We start from the raw sequence: 15313 nt of genomic DNA on the forward strand, positions 1-15313 counted from the left end.
CTAATGTCCTTTACAGAGATTATCCTCAAAAACCCACAGTCTGTCCTTATCTTATAGCTGGATTTTCTCAAAACGTATGATAACATGGTGGATCACATATTGTTCTCAATTATTGGTAATACACTTTAATTTACAATATGCAGAGCTTCAATTTTACTGAACGAATAACTTCAAATAACAGTTCATCTTTATAAATCAACCCATATAATCATCATTTTTTCATCTTACATTTTACATTTTCCACCCCACGTTGCACATCTGATCCAATTCTCCCAGAATGACCACTTGTTAAGTACTCACTGGCTACTACATCCTATCCAGGCACATTTCAGCGATCTATTCATAATCCCCAGTTCTCATCCACATGTATTAGGAGCAACATCCACCAGCACGTTTTTTCTTCTGATGCTGCTCCTCTGTGCGCGCACATCAGTAAATGAATCACGTAGCACTAGAACAGCCCTTCTTCATGCGATCTTGCCAGACCTATTGGAGAAACCCCCCAAGGCAAGATCTGTCACTGTTCACTCATTTGCTGGAAGACGATCAGAAACTATGTTAAATGCACCAAGAAATATACTGGAGTCTGTTATAAAGGCGTCGAGAGGATTCCGGTCAGATCTCACTGCGAAGGGAGCAGGTTTCAACAGTTGACGCGGAGAGAACTGAGCGCAGGAAAAAGCGATTAATTTTGATTATCTGAAATCTTCCAGTGGCTCTTTTTCGCGTTTTTCTGGCAAACGATCACAGGGACAGTGCAGAAGAGCATTGTCCGAATGAAGGATGCAACAGCACTGGGTCCAATTGGACTGGATTATGGGATTACTGGACTGATTAAAGGACAATCATCGGGCAAAAGTCGCAGCCGTGCTATATATGCTCTTGAATGACGGGAACACAAAAGGTTGGACAGGATAAACAGCTCTATATCCCGCTTTTATTCTACTTTGTGGCAGGGGCACACTGTATGCAACACGAGCAGAACCCATATGCAACAGTGTGCCGCACAGGGGAAAAAGTAAATGCATTGTGAATGGTAACATCGGACAATGCTGCATTTTGAACGGGCATGTCAGTATGCTGTAGCCTAGGTGTAGATGTCGCATGAGGGCAATGCGCTTTTGTAAGCTACGGTCTAACCTTCACCACAGAGATTCAAACGCTTTAACCTTGGGTGCAGTAGGGAATATTAATACTTTATAGTCATCGATTATTCATTAAGTCCCCCCCCCCACCCCGTGAGGAAAAACAAAGCATTTCTCGTATACTATGTTGAATTTGATCTTTTATTCATGCATAGGGTGTCGTAGGGCGGTCATCTTTGTTTACAGAAAGAGTTCATTTTAGCCGAACGGCATGTGAGAGAGGTTAAAATAAAGATTAAAGGCGATAAGGATACACACATCGATTTAGCACCCAATTAATGTGAAATCGGCGTCAACCAAATGCCTGGTTTGGGTTCAGTCCTCTAGGTTCACGTAATCAACAGGTTGAAAGTCAACGAGGATTTTTTTTTCTGTCTGCCACTACCGCATATCCAGTTGAAGGGATGCGTCTCTCTGTACCCTTTTTCTTTTTGCTGTGGGTTCAAGCCCTGACATTGAAAAATCTCAATTATTCTGTTCCGGAGGAGCAAGGACCCGGCACTGTTATAGGTAATATAGCAAAAGATGCCGGATATGGGACCATGGAGAGGGGGAAAAAATCCAACTTCAGAGTACTGGAGAATTCTGCTCCACATCTGGTGGATGTTGACCCAGAGAGTGGACTAATCTTCACGAAACAAAGGATTGACAGGGAAACATTATGCAGGCGCAATCCAAAGTGCCAGCTCTCTATGGAGGTGTTTGCAAATGACAAGGAAATATGCATGATCAAAATTGATATACAGGACATAAATGACAACTCGCCTAGTTTTCCCTCAGATCATGTTAATATAGATATTTCCGAAAACGCTGCTGCTGGGACACGCTTCCCCCTGACTATTGCACATGACTCTGATTCTGGGGAAAATGGGATAAAGACCTACCAGGTCACAAGAGATGATTACAATACATTTTCTTTGGATTTAAAAGTGAGGGGCGATGGGACTATATATCCAGAGCTGGTTGTTCAGAGACCTCTGGATAGGGAGGATCAGAGTCATCACACACTCCTCCTCACAGCAATTGACGGTGGGGAGTATCCAAGATCAGGCTCCATGCAAATCAACATCAGAGTGACTGATTCAAATGACAACAGCCCAGTTTTTGAAAAATCCTCTTATGTGATTGAGATTCTGGAGAATTCACCGCCCGGAAAAATACTTATAGATTTAAACGCCACTGACCAAGATGAGGGAAGCAACGGGCAGGTGGTCTATTCCTTCACTGGATATGCATCTGAAAGAATCCAAGATTTGTTTTCCATTGACCCCAATACTGGCGTAATCAAGGTCCAGGGAGAAATTGACTTTGAGGAGAATTCAATCATAGAGTTTGATGTACAGGCTAAGGATCTCGGGCCCAACCCGATACCAGGACATTGTAAAATTACAGTCAAAGTGCTTGACAAAAATGACAACTCTCCAATAATAAGTTTTGTCTCTGTACGGCAGGGAGCCATCAGTGAGGCAGCACCTCCAGAATCTGTCATAGCGCTAGTGAGAGTGACGGATAAAGACTCTGGCCGAAATGGCCAACTTCAATGCAGGGTGCTGGGTAATGTGCCCTTCAGACTGCAGGAAAACAATGATAATTTTTACACTCTGCTCACAGACAGACCCCTGGACAGGGAAATGAAGGATGAATACAATGTGACAATCGTGGCGAGAGACAATGGGATACCTTCTTTGAACTACACTAAGTCGTTTACTGTGAAAATCTTGGATGAGAATGACAATGCACCACGTTTTACAAAGACAGTGTACGTGCTACAGGTGCCTGAGAACAACATCCCAGGGGAATATTTGGGCTCTGTTCTGGCCCACGACCCAGATGTAGGTCGAAATGGAACAGTGTCATACTCCATTCTGCCTTCACATATAGGAGAAGTTTCAGTGTATACCTACGTGTCTGTTAATCCCACCAATGGAGCCATATATGCCTCACGCTCTTTCAATTATGAGCAAACTAAATCCTTTGAGTTCAAAGTTCAAGCTAAAGATGGAGGATCCCCTCACATGGAGAGCACCTCCATAGTCAGGGTCAATGTCCTTGACGTAAACGACAATCTCCCAGTTATTATTTTACCACTCCTGCAGAATGATACAGCGGAAATCCCAGTGCCTCGAAATGTAGGTATCGGCTACATAGTGGCTACAGTGAAAGCAGTGGACCATGACCACGGAGAAAGTGGACATTTGACCTATGAGATCACAGAGGGAAATGATGACCACCTGTTTGAGATGGATCCGGTGGGAGGGGAGGTCAGAACTGCTCAAGCTCTTTGGGAAGAGGTCGCCCCAGTGGTTGAGCTGGTGGTGAAGGTAACAGACCATGGCAAGCCCCCCTTATCTGCCGTGGCTAAGCTGATCATTAAGGCGAACACAGAAACGGCAGCAGGCGGGGGTTCCAGCGCGAGCGGAGAACAGCAGCACTGGGATGTATCCCTGCCCCTTATAGTTACCCTCTGCATTATCTCTGTCATGCTCTTAGCAGTCATGACCGCCATCGCTGTCAAGTCCAAACATCAAGATAAGGAGACTGGGAATTATAACTGCCGCATGGCTGAGTACTCCAATCCTCCAGTGGGGAAAGGCAAAAAGAAAAGGATCAACAAGAGTGACATCATGCTGGTGCAGAGTGAGATGGAGGAAAGAGATTCTGCGAGCCGGATGAATGTGGTGAGCAGTCCTTCTCTCATCACTTCACCAATATGTTTTGACTACCAGAGTCCTCTGCCACTCACACTGCCCAGGTCAGAGGTCATGTACCTGAAAACCACTCCAAACAGCCTGACAGTCCCCCGGGCAGGTTGCCACTCCAGCTTTGCCGGGCTTAGCACAGACACTCCAGCAAATAGGATGTCAGTGATACAGGTAAGGAGGATGCTGCACTGTTTCCTTTATCTGCCCTTTATTCCCGCTTATCTGCACCCACTGCTTTGCCTTACAAATCTGACAAAAGAAAAGTAATCGTCTGAAAAAAAGAAACTCTGTCACTGTGAGACGTCCTTATTACCACTTTTTCTCACTCTGTTATGACACTTTAAAATATTCTCTGCATGATGCGATAACTGATGTGATAATGTATTCATGTGTTTTTAATGTTATTTCACTAAAGATACTTTCTTCTTTCTGTTTTTGAGGAATCAGAATCATTTTGGAAATTCTTCCAAGTACTCTCTTGCAAAATGGTACAGGTGGCGTGCATAATTAGAATCCTCTCAGTTAGACATGCAAACAGTGTGAGTCTTGAGCAAGGCTGCTGTGACCCTGCCAGATCCACTGCTATAGAGTGAAAACAAAACCCTGCCTGAAATGTGGGATTGGACAGGTGTTTGAGCAGCTTGTCCGATCACATTACTGAACCAATGTGCACCAGACAGCTAGATGCACACAGCATAACCTTACAATCGCATTTTTCGCTCCCAAAAATATGGGCCAGATCCACCCATCCACATCCAAAGCTGGCATGATAACACCATTAATAGGGTCCATCCATGCCTTGCAGAGATGGCAGGGTTGTAGCCAGCTAACATGCTAATTTGACAGCATGGGCTTGTACTACTGTTTAGCACAACATAAATATCTGTTGTAAACAATGTAAATATCTAGGACAGTCTCACAGACTTGGAGATGATAACACAGATGACAAGGCCTGGCACTGTCACCAGTCACTAGGGTACGTGGGTGTGATCAACACAAACACTTTATTCTCAAGATAGAGGAAAAGGATGCTAATGACAGTGGCTAATGCTTTTCTTCTTTCCCGTGCCAAGTCCCCACATATGGTCAAAAGGAGATTTGTTCTTATCATGCCATCGTCACTGCCAGGCGCTTTATAGGGAAATTGACAGCTTTCAGATGTCATGATGAAGATATAACAGTTGTTTATATTCCTGTCTAAATGTCATGTTACTCTGGGATTGTTTAACCTTGAATGCAAATGTTACTACGGCCAATGCAAAATAATATGTTTCTTTCATTTCTAGACTGAAAATTTCCCCTCAGAGCCTAATTATGCTGGCAGCAGACAGCCGTTTGTTCAAAGGTAAGAGCTTGTTCCAAAGCTTTCTGACCAGTGCATTTAGCTTCTTCATCTTTGTATCAAGCCAGCTGACTGTGGCTATCAAATGGGAGCGCTCACGCAGAGGTAATGGCAACTTATGTTTCTTTTTTTCTCCCTTCCATTCTGCTGCAGCTCAACATTTAAGGATGCAGAACAAGCAAGCCTCCGAGACAGTGGCCATGGTGATAGTGACCAGGCTGATAGTGACCAGGATACTAATAAAGGCTCACAGTGCGACACGTCTGCTAGGGAGGCCCTCAAGATGAAAGCAACAGCAGTTAATGGCCAGCCTTTTGAGCAGGGTGAGTGGATGCACTCTCTTCCTGACATCTTGAAGATGTCTTACTGACTCTTGTACCACTCATTTCTATGCTTTATGCGCTGAGAACATGCAGCTCACTTGTGTTTAAGTGGAAGTCCACCAGCCTCTGGGTACAGTCAAACCAGACATATGGTAACATGGAAGATGTAAATCCACAGTGTTATTAGATGCAGGTGCTATTACTTTGTACATTGTAGACCGCCTGAGGTGAGTTGCACGGATGACATCAAGGCAGCGGAGTGAAAGGTAGATGGTAGTTTAAAAGATAAAAGAGTCCATTGGCTGAAGGTAGAATGTTCAAACATCTTGTGTGGGATTTTGCCATCAAACAAGCTCATATGCATGGCAAAGTGAACCACCGTCTGTGTCTCTTTTGATCATGTCATTATTTGAACACAGGTTCGCTGCATGAATGTTTTGAGTAACACGACAGAGAAAGAAAGCATGATAGACACTTGCAGTGCAAAATGACAGGTATTTCTGGTGCAGCATGACAGTGAGAGAAAGTGTTTCCACCTTTTGCTTGGAAATATTTGCTCAGTTATTATAAGTTTTGCTGTGGTTACACAGTCTTGAAAAGGAGCTTTGCTTTGCAACTGAAAATAGAAATGTAAAATTTGTATTTTGCAAATATGAAACAATCGGCACTGCCGCGAGTATAATCACAGATGATTGTCAATCTGTTGCAACCTGGCTGACCTGATATGGGACTGATATATTTAACTATTGTGGTTAAAAAATGAAAAAATGAAAGCACCTCTCACTGGTGAGATAAAAGATAATGGGTAACTTCACTGAAGTGGTGGTGTTTCTCATTTCCTTTTGTGAGCCTTGCAAGGGAATGGCTCTGGTCATCAGGTCCCTGTGCACTACTTTCCACACCTTTACATTGCTATGGACGGTTTGTTTGTGGCATGCTCAGGAGGGCAGGGATGGAAACACTCTTGCAGCTACCAGTAGGATGTGTGAATCTCTCTCTCTCACTGTCTCTCTCACTTGTGTGTGCATGTGTGTCTGTGCACACACTATGAGGAATTATGGGAGACCAAACTTGACTCTGTGGGAGGTGTAAATTCAATCACAATTTTTGTGCAGCACATTTCTGAATCTGATTCTGTCCTAGTTCTAAGGCCAATCAAATAGACAGACATTGCAAGAGATGTTTTGTACATGCGAGACAGAATATTTACATGTGCAGCGCTGACTTCTGATTGACAGGAATGTCAGTTAATTTATAGCCCTGCATTTGTTAGATAAGAGAAATGCAGAAAAGTAGGGCATTGCTTTTCATATTAATAGGTTTTGCTAATGCATTTCCTGTTCGCATGTGGGGAATAGTTTAAAAAAAACAACAACTAATGGCTAGATTAAATGGTGTTCTCTCTCGGGGGTTGGTCAGTTGAATGGTGTCAGTGAGCGCTGAGTACAAGATGGAAGATCTACATTACGCATAATGCCTTAGACCTGATCACACAAAGCATCACACTTCAACCCACACACTCCTACTGTCTCTCACCCTCACTCTCACACACACATACACACATGCAGGTACATGTATTGAACAACAAAGCCACTGTTTTGCAGATTCCGACAAGATAGCACTATTATCCAAAATGGAGACACCGCATCATTTTTGTTCTAAATACACCAACATAAAAGCTTGTGGGTTAAGTAGTATTGCTTTTATGTCTTTACCTTTACCATCCCTCTAGTCTCCTGGCTGCTTTGATACAGGTAATATATGCACCTGTGCAGCCTCCACTATCATGCACTCTGAATATTTATTCACTCTCACAGACGCCAGATGCACAGTGGGTATGTTGCTAGGCTTTCTCTGATTCTATTTATAATGGGCAGGCAGCTTCTTTGTTTTTTGAGAACATGGTATTTTTCCGCTCACAGTTGCCCATCAGATCACAGCTATTTTGTCACTTTGTCATGATTCTATTACGTGACTATGTAAATGCAGTGGACTATATAAAGCCATTGTATAACTCTGTCATTGTAGAGCCATTATTTAACACATTTATTCAGAGATAAGATGTAAATGGAAAGCCAATGCCATTATAGATGAAAGCACCCTCACTTCCCTTTCCCCTTTAATCTCTGTTTTTGTTTTTTAAACAGAAAAAAATATAGCGTGACTCACAGTCCTTTGTTACATATTTTTTATATTTTTTATGGTAATTAATACATTTTATCCTATAAAACTATAGTGATTATAAAGGTGTGAACAACTAATTCAAATCTGTATCTCTTGTAAACATTATGGATTTAATATAAATGTGCAGGCATGATCCTTAAATTGCTCCTGGTTATATAGCGAGACAAATAACACAAAAAAAGAAATACCTTACTGGGTTTTTCCTTAACCTTCTAAGCACATACTTCCCTTTGCATCAGCATCATCTGCAACCCCTCTGCAGTGGTGATAGGCACCGTGGAAATGAATTCAGCATCTCCCTGCTTCTCCCCGCTTATGCTTATTGTTCTGGCTTCGTGTATCCCTGTACAAAACAAAAATACTTTTCTCTATGGCACTAGAAAAAAAGACGGGAAACACAAATGCACGGTGCACAGAGCTGTAATCTGGGCTGTAGTTGCTTCAAAGCGTAGCAGTTGAAATATGCAGGATCTGTGTTGCAGTTTTGCCAAATCAAAGCCATCATTTAGTTCTCCCGTTTGATGTAAAATACGTTTTGAACTCCAATGTGCATACTTTTTTCTTCATCTCAGTTCTGAGATAGCACCAGAATGGTCTATGCTAAGAATGTAACAATGAAAGTTCCCACAGTATGTAACAGGACAAAGGAAAACAATACAGCTTGAAACCCAGAAAGCAACATTAAGGTAAAATACAGTTGGTCTTTCTCCTTAAAATCAATAAAGCGTTAAGTAGGCTTACTCTCATCTGTAATAAGTAGTATCAAATAGAAATCTTCAGTAATAACTTGCACATTTTAATTTGATAGCAATTAAATAGTCTACTCTTCGTCTGCAACATGCTACTCAGCTGACAGTAAACGTGTCCATATTTGTGAAAGGCATTACACTTCAAATGCTGCGCTATCAATGTGAACTCCTATAGAAAGATTGAAAAACCCTGAGTTGATTGTTAGGGTCATTTAAGCCAGTTAATAAAAATATACCCTGTGTATGTTGAACCATAAGGGCCCATAAGGGTACCATTAAAACATGTGTACAAACAATAAATATACAGCCCAAGCAGACCGTTACACACTGCAATGGTATACACAAGGTATACATAATATCCAGTTAAATTGCAATAAAACAGTGTAGTCCGATCCAGTTAGGATGTGTGAGGTATAATTGTATCTGAATTATTATATTATCTTAAATAGAGTTTAAATGTGAAGGCTCTTTAAACCTGATTGAGTTTCTTGAGGAGCAAACCATTTATTTGTATGTGAACATTCTTTGTATAAAACCAAACAAGATGCACAGTGGGCACATTCATGGGTACAGGTGCAGAACAAAAAGCAGCGTGCACAGGAAAGCCGAGGTTCTCCGCGCTGTGACATTTGCCATCTATTACTTTCTCCGGCAGACACCCATGTGAACACAAAGCTGTACCTTCACTTAGATCTCATGATACAAAATGACACCCATAATCTCAAAACAATTTACTACGCACATAAAAACACATAATGTCATAAAGAAATATCTGTAGCTCATAAAAGTCATGATGTGATACATATTTTTTGTGGCAGAAAATGTAGACATGCCATTTCTTTTAACATACTTAATGTAAGCATTCTTTATTACATCTGTAAAACAGTTATGGTTTAAAATGGACAGCCCCATTTAGCATGTTAAATCTCTGCCCAGTCATCGAATAATGAACTGTTCCATTTTGTCCTGTGGCTGCTAGTGGGAGTATGTGTGTGTGTGTGTGTGTGTGTGTGTGTGTGTGTGTGTGTGTGTGTGTGTGTGTGTGTGTGTGTGTGTGTGTGTGTGTGTGTGTGTGTGTGTGTGTGTGTGTGTGTGTGTGTGTGTGTGTGTGTGTGTGTGTGTGTGTGTGTGTGTGTGTGTGTGTGTGTGTGGGTGGGTGGGTGGGTGGGTGTGTGTGTGTGTGTGTGTGTGTGTGTGTGTGTGTGTGTGTGTGTGTGTGTGTGTGTGTGTGTGTGTGTGTGTGTGTGTGTGCTAGGGCTGCTCGATTATGGCTAAAATCATAATATCGATTATTTGGGTCAATAATTGAAATCACGATTATTAAAAACGATTATCCATTTACTTTGAAAACATCAATTTATTGGAGAAAAAAAATTGTGAACAGTATGTTTTTAACAGTTAATTACCCTGGACTTTAAGTATAATTCAACTGAAAAACCAATAAAAAACTAAATTAATAATAAAAAAATAAAAAAAGTATGTGTGTGTGTGTGTGTGTGTGTGTGTGTGTGTGTGTGTGTGTGTGTGTGTGTGTGTGTGTGTGTGTGTGTGTGTGTGTGTGTGTGTGTGTGTGTGTGTGTGTGTGTGTGTGTGTGTGTGTGTAGGAACTTAAGCAGCAAAAAAAAAAAAATGCAATGTAATGTGATACTAGTGGTACTTTTCATTTTAGCTTGCCTTATGTTATGTGTGGCACTAGGTGCTGGTTTTCCCATCTCTGTAGCAGGGACGGTGTCTTTTTCATTTATCTTTTTTTGTTAGAACATCCTCCAGCGAACTGGCCGATGCTGGTGTGTGAGGAAGGTACTGCTGCCTTTGTACTAGAGGAGCTCCCCACCTCTTCTAGGTAGAGCCTATCGTGTAGCGCCTTCACTCGTTCCAGGCTGATATTCTGCTCCTCATCAGGGTTAGGTTTAGAAATGAGATCAAGTGCCTCTTTCACAGTTGCTCATAGTCTTTGATTTCACAGAATGGCATGGCAAGCAAGATAGAAGAAGCCTTATTTATAGACCAAAGCTACGAGAGCTGATCAGTGGTCTATCAAGCCATGTTGTCATGAGATGAAACAATATTTTTATTTAAATAAAAAAATAAAAACATGTTTAGTGTTTTTGGTAGAATTTCTTTAAGACTATTCGGCTCCTGCAGATTATAATATCTTTATAAAATAGAACATGTTCTAGATGTGGTGTGTTTAACCGGCTTATTAAATCATTTTTGTAGAGTTGTAGTTTGACAAAAAACATTGTAGACATTCTAAATAAATAATCAAATTCTGACTAATTCAGCGATCATAGGCTTTCTATATTTTGTTTTCATTTCTAGCGTTAAGGATGTCATTACCGCCTCATGGCAATGATAGCAAAGAAAACACATTTATTAGAGGAAGGTTAAATCAGTCATCAAAACAATACATGCCTGCATGTGTAACAAATGAAGGTAAAGTGTCATTTACTAGCAATTTACTATGACATGTTTGACATTTTGCCTTATGCCACTACAAGCTAAATATCTCCATGCATCATTGTCAAATTAATTTTGATACCGTGGTGTAATGGGAAAAAAATGACACCTTCTTCATCATAACACCGTAGAAATTGGCTCATTCTATGATGCTCTCTGTGTGCTTATTTCATGTCTACCAGGGTTACATGTGGTGTGAAATGTAAAAGACTGATTTACAGCACCAAGATAGAGCCTTACCCCTGGCACCACATTTTTCGACTGACACTAATACACAGTCTCTCGCACATGTTGTATGCTCCTGCGGCTGTTGGCTTGGTGTTCAGTGTCAAGTAATGCAGCTTAACTACAGGCATGAAATAAACAGGGAACCACTTTAATCAATGACAAAAGTTGTCAAGAATAAAAAAAAAGTGTTTTGTTCTTCGGATCAAGGGACATAAATAACAACCTCTCAATTTGAAATTCAACTCGTGTTAGTCTGGTGGCACTGATTCTTTCAATGTGGACTTCATTTAAAGCTCATGTACCCTTTTCCTCCAATTTTCACCGCACACCCGTTTCCACACAACACAAACTAGTTAGTATTTCAAGAAAACACTGTTGACATCTATTGTCAACAAAGTCCTCTTGTGGCAAGGACAGGTCACAATTAAGCCTCATTAATAAGGAGTATAATGAAAAATGGGCAAAAATGCAAATGAGCTGCTCACAAAGCAGAAGAGTCCTTCAAATTAATTAGAAAAATTACTAAGGGTCAAACTAATGAGTGTTTGTGCTACAAGTTATGATTCCAAGATTCAATTTCACCTTGAATTTTAATATTATAGTTGTTTCATCCAATGTTTGATTACCCAACATTCACACCTATAAATTCCCGTTTATAAATAGTGAAAAAAACAAAAATAATGAGCCCTAACAATATTATAACTAACAGCATAACACCAACAACCGAAACAACAGAATTTCTCAGCACTGATCAGAAACAGTGAATGCCACTCCTCATGCAAATTCCACAGTTGTTTTTCTGTCTATTCAACACAAACTGCTGCTGCTGAAAATGTAAATGAACTTCACATCACTGCCTCTGCACCAGATGATATTTTCCAGGAAACACCTACACAGGTTGTTGAGGATAGAAGGCAGAATAATGTTTTTAAAAAGGGTGAATGACTAGTTTGCTACTTGACCAGCATGACGTCTGTATGATGTTGACATTTTAAGGATGAATTGTGAATGATGTCTGGAACAGAAATGCCTGATTTAGAAAACCACATTGCTACATTTGAACTCTGCAATAGCTGCTGCAACAGGCTGCTTCTTCTTATTTAAAGGTCCCATTACATGCTTTTCCGGTTATTACCCGTCCCCTTGTGTGTTATGTAGCTTTTTCTGCATGTAAACGGTCTGCAGAGTCACAAACCCTCAAAGTACACCCTGTAGCGAGTAAAACTCAAAAAGACGTGTCTATGCTGCCCCAGAACGCCTCGTTGGAGATTTTTCTTTTTCAATTTTTTCCTTCTGTTGCATATTGACGTAACGAAGTCCAATGGACCAATCCGCGGAGCTCCGCACACACACACACACACACTTATCTTTTCTCAGCCGCGGTGCTGCGTGGAGCTCCGTACACACACACACACACTCGGAGCTCAGGCTGCGAGTGTGTGTGTGTGTTCAGGCTGAGCTCCGCGGTGTCTCGCTGTCTCGCAGACCCCACGCAGCAACCAGGAAACGACACCAGTAATCCAGCTCACACTGTCCACTCCTCGAGCCCCACAGGGTGGAGCAGCGATGAGCAACGTCCCGCCAACACGGCACCCAGACCCCACGCAGCATTCTCATCGGTTTGTCATTACTGGTGTGTTTTCTGGTTGCTAACAAACGCCGTTGTAACACATAAACACTGATGTTCAGCTGTAACGGTGGTGGACTCATCAGAACAGAGTGGGCGAGCTGACCAATCAGAGCACAGTGGGCTCATAGGGAGGGGAGGGCAGGAGCTCCAACAAGCCGTCCAGGACAGGGAGTGAATACACATAATATACAGAGATGCTGTATGAGAAACCAATGTTAGACCCCAACAATGGAATTATGATCAGTAGAAATGGCCATGACATGGGACTTTTAATACAGGAACACGATATATAGAAAGACACTATTCTTACAAGGTTTTCAGAAATAGTATGAATAGAACAAATGTGTGTTTGTTGAAGTGTTTTGTTTTTGTCGCTCATCCTTCAAAATGTCATCTATATTTTCTTCTAGGTTGTTTACTCTTACCCCAGCAGGTTCCAATAACAACTGTTTAACTGTTTTTGCAGAGCAAGACAAATCAGTCCACTGCACAGACGAATGTCGTGCACTGGGACATTCTGACAGATGCTGGATGCCAAAGTTACGGGTAGGAAGCCAAGCAGACAGCGCCGATAATCGTACCAACCTTTTCATCCCTGTGGGAATGGATGCCATGGTAGAGACAGAGATTTATGGCACCATCAGCTGCAGCAGCAGAAAAACCCTCAGCACGTTTGGAAAAGAACAGCGGGACAGTACAATCCTCGTGGCCAATGTCAAACCTTACTTAAAATCGCAGCGTGCACTAAGCCCACCGCTACAGGAGAGTCTCTCTGCCTCCAATAGTCCCACCAAGAGTAGTTTGCCCCTGGACTTGACCAACCAAGAGTCCAAAGAAGAAAGGGAGGGGGGCTCAGACAGCAGTGCCTATGGGCCTCCAGATGGCCAGTGCTCCCCCCTGCACACTGGGTTAGAGGAGCCCTCCTATCTGACCTGCGAGCTCAGACCTAAGTCCCTGTCCAGCAGCCTCATCCACAGCTCCGTCATCAGCCAGGAGTGTGGGGGGTTAGATTTTGTGCTCGACCCGAGGGACTCTGGCAACTGACAGGTCAGGTGATCCAGCTCGCTCTCATCTAACAGAGGTGTGACGATGATATCACAGATTGATGATCAAGAGGTGATTTATTTTGACCCACAAGAGGTGTTCAGACACGCATTGTATAACCAAAAAACATCTGCTTTGTCTGTCTGTTTTTTAGTTTGTGACTTGTTGTGTTTAGGTGAAATATGTGTCTTTGACTGCTGTGAAGGTTTGGGGGGGAAATCAGTGCTTCGCTGACTTCAAGTGTTTTCATGGTGTACTGTACCTGTCAATTTAGATGTCTGTATTTTACACATTTCAAGCTCAATTTTGTGAGGCTGTGGAACAAATTGCTACTGTTAAGCTATTGAGTCCTGTCTGCTTTTGTACAGTGAAGCTTCCTGTCTCCATTTAGTGTATAAGGAACATCTCTTTGAATATCACAGACAACTGAAATACATATCAGTGACGTTAAATACAGAAGTGAAGTGTCTTATGAACTGTAAATGGTGGTGCAACAGGGAATGTCCCTTTTCATAAAACCATTTGAGGTTCCCATAAAACCAGTTTTCTAAGAATGTATTTGTAATTTTATTGTTGTCCTCTGCAGTTTATGTGAAAATAAGCTGAGCTTACACGTGAATGTGGGCTTCTGTATGTGTTGTGTATTTTATTAAATTTGTATACACTGTGTGCATGGAAGGCAATTATTTTTGACTGGTGACAACTTCCAAAGCTGTCATGTTTTGTTTTTTTTATGTGAGAAAAGTGAATTTGTGTTTACAAGGTGCTTAATACGTGTTCATGACAAAAAGCCCTCTGCAAACGGGCCATCTTTACCTATTTACAGTATACCAGTACATGTTATCTAGCAGTAGTCTAGAGCTTAGTTTACTTCAAAAGATCCCAATTAACATTTTACACAGCTATTTATATTCAAAAGCGCAAATAAAAACAAGCACTGTGTATTAGTGCACCCAATGAAAAAACGATTTGACTTCATCTGCTCAATGCTTTTATTACACGTATGCATCACAAGGTGGAGATGGAAACCCTGCTCACATTTAAGTTCCCTCAAAGTCATCAGTTTATTTATGATTTTGTCTGATAAAATAATACATCAGAAGGAAAAGAAGTTACCAGTTACAAGCAAATACCTTTTTGCAATATATTCTTTGATGAATACAAGGAAATTTGAAGGATCTCCTTGGGGGAAAGTGGGTCATCGCTACGGCAAAGGACTGAACAAATAGTATATTAAAGGTTATCAAAAGTACATTTAAAAAAAGGATTTATTCAACAAATAAAAAAAACTGCATATATGCAAAAGAGATTTCCAGTTGTCAATCCTTTGCACAAGAGCACATGTGCAAATGTTCATACTGTATGCACTCTGTACTATTTAGTATGCAATCAAATGCGGAAAGGGTGGGTGTAGTGACAGAAGGCCATGGTCTGCAGACATTCGAACAGCTTAACTATTGCAATCCATCCATTTTCTCATTTCTTTTGACCTGTTTTTCAAAACAT

General features: G+C 41.4%; 1 protein-coding gene across 2 annotated transcripts; it reads left to right on the forward strand.

The window, feature by feature from the left end:
- Positions 1 to 474: 474 nt before the first annotated feature.
- Positions 475 to 14476, forward strand: LOC307030753 (protocadherin-17-like). 2 transcript variants are annotated; one of them, XM_079667392.1, is made up of 4 exons: positions 475 to 4018; positions 5134 to 5192; positions 5343 to 5512; positions 13230 to 14476. In XM_079667392.1, the coding sequence occupies exons 1-4, from the start codon at positions 1550 to 1552 to the stop codon at positions 13805 to 13807; spliced, it is 3276 nt and encodes a 1091-aa protein (XP_079523518.1). In that variant the 5' UTR covers positions 475 to 1549; the 3' UTR covers positions 13808 to 14476. The 2 variants fall into 2 exon arrangements, with proteins under 2 accessions (XP_079523518.1, XP_079523519.1); XM_079667393.1 differs by having other exon boundaries at positions 475 to 3823.
- Positions 14477 to 15313: the final 837 nt, after the last annotated feature.

Source organism: Notothenia rossii (assembly GCF_949606895.1).
Source record: "Notothenia rossii genome assembly, chromosome: 2".
Lineage (NCBI taxonomy): Eukaryota > Metazoa > Chordata > Actinopteri > Perciformes > Nototheniidae > Notothenia > Notothenia rossii.

What these genes read in the sequence shown, in the direction of transcription:
- LOC307030753 (XM_079667392.1), top strand. Translation starts at nt 1,550, where the DNA reads ATGCGTCTCTCTGTACCCTTTTTCTTTTTGCTGTGGGTTCAAGCCCTG. An exon ending in ATAGGATGTCAGTGATACAG is followed by an intron (nt 4,019 to 5,133) that starts GTAAGGAGGATG and finishes TTTCATTTCTAG; the next exon opens with ACTGAAAATTTCCCCTCAGA. An exon ending in TGGCCAGCCTTTTGAGCAGG is followed by an intron (nt 5,513 to 13,229) that starts GTGAGTGGATGC and finishes CTGTTTTTGCAG; the next exon opens with AGCAAGACAAATCAGTCCAC.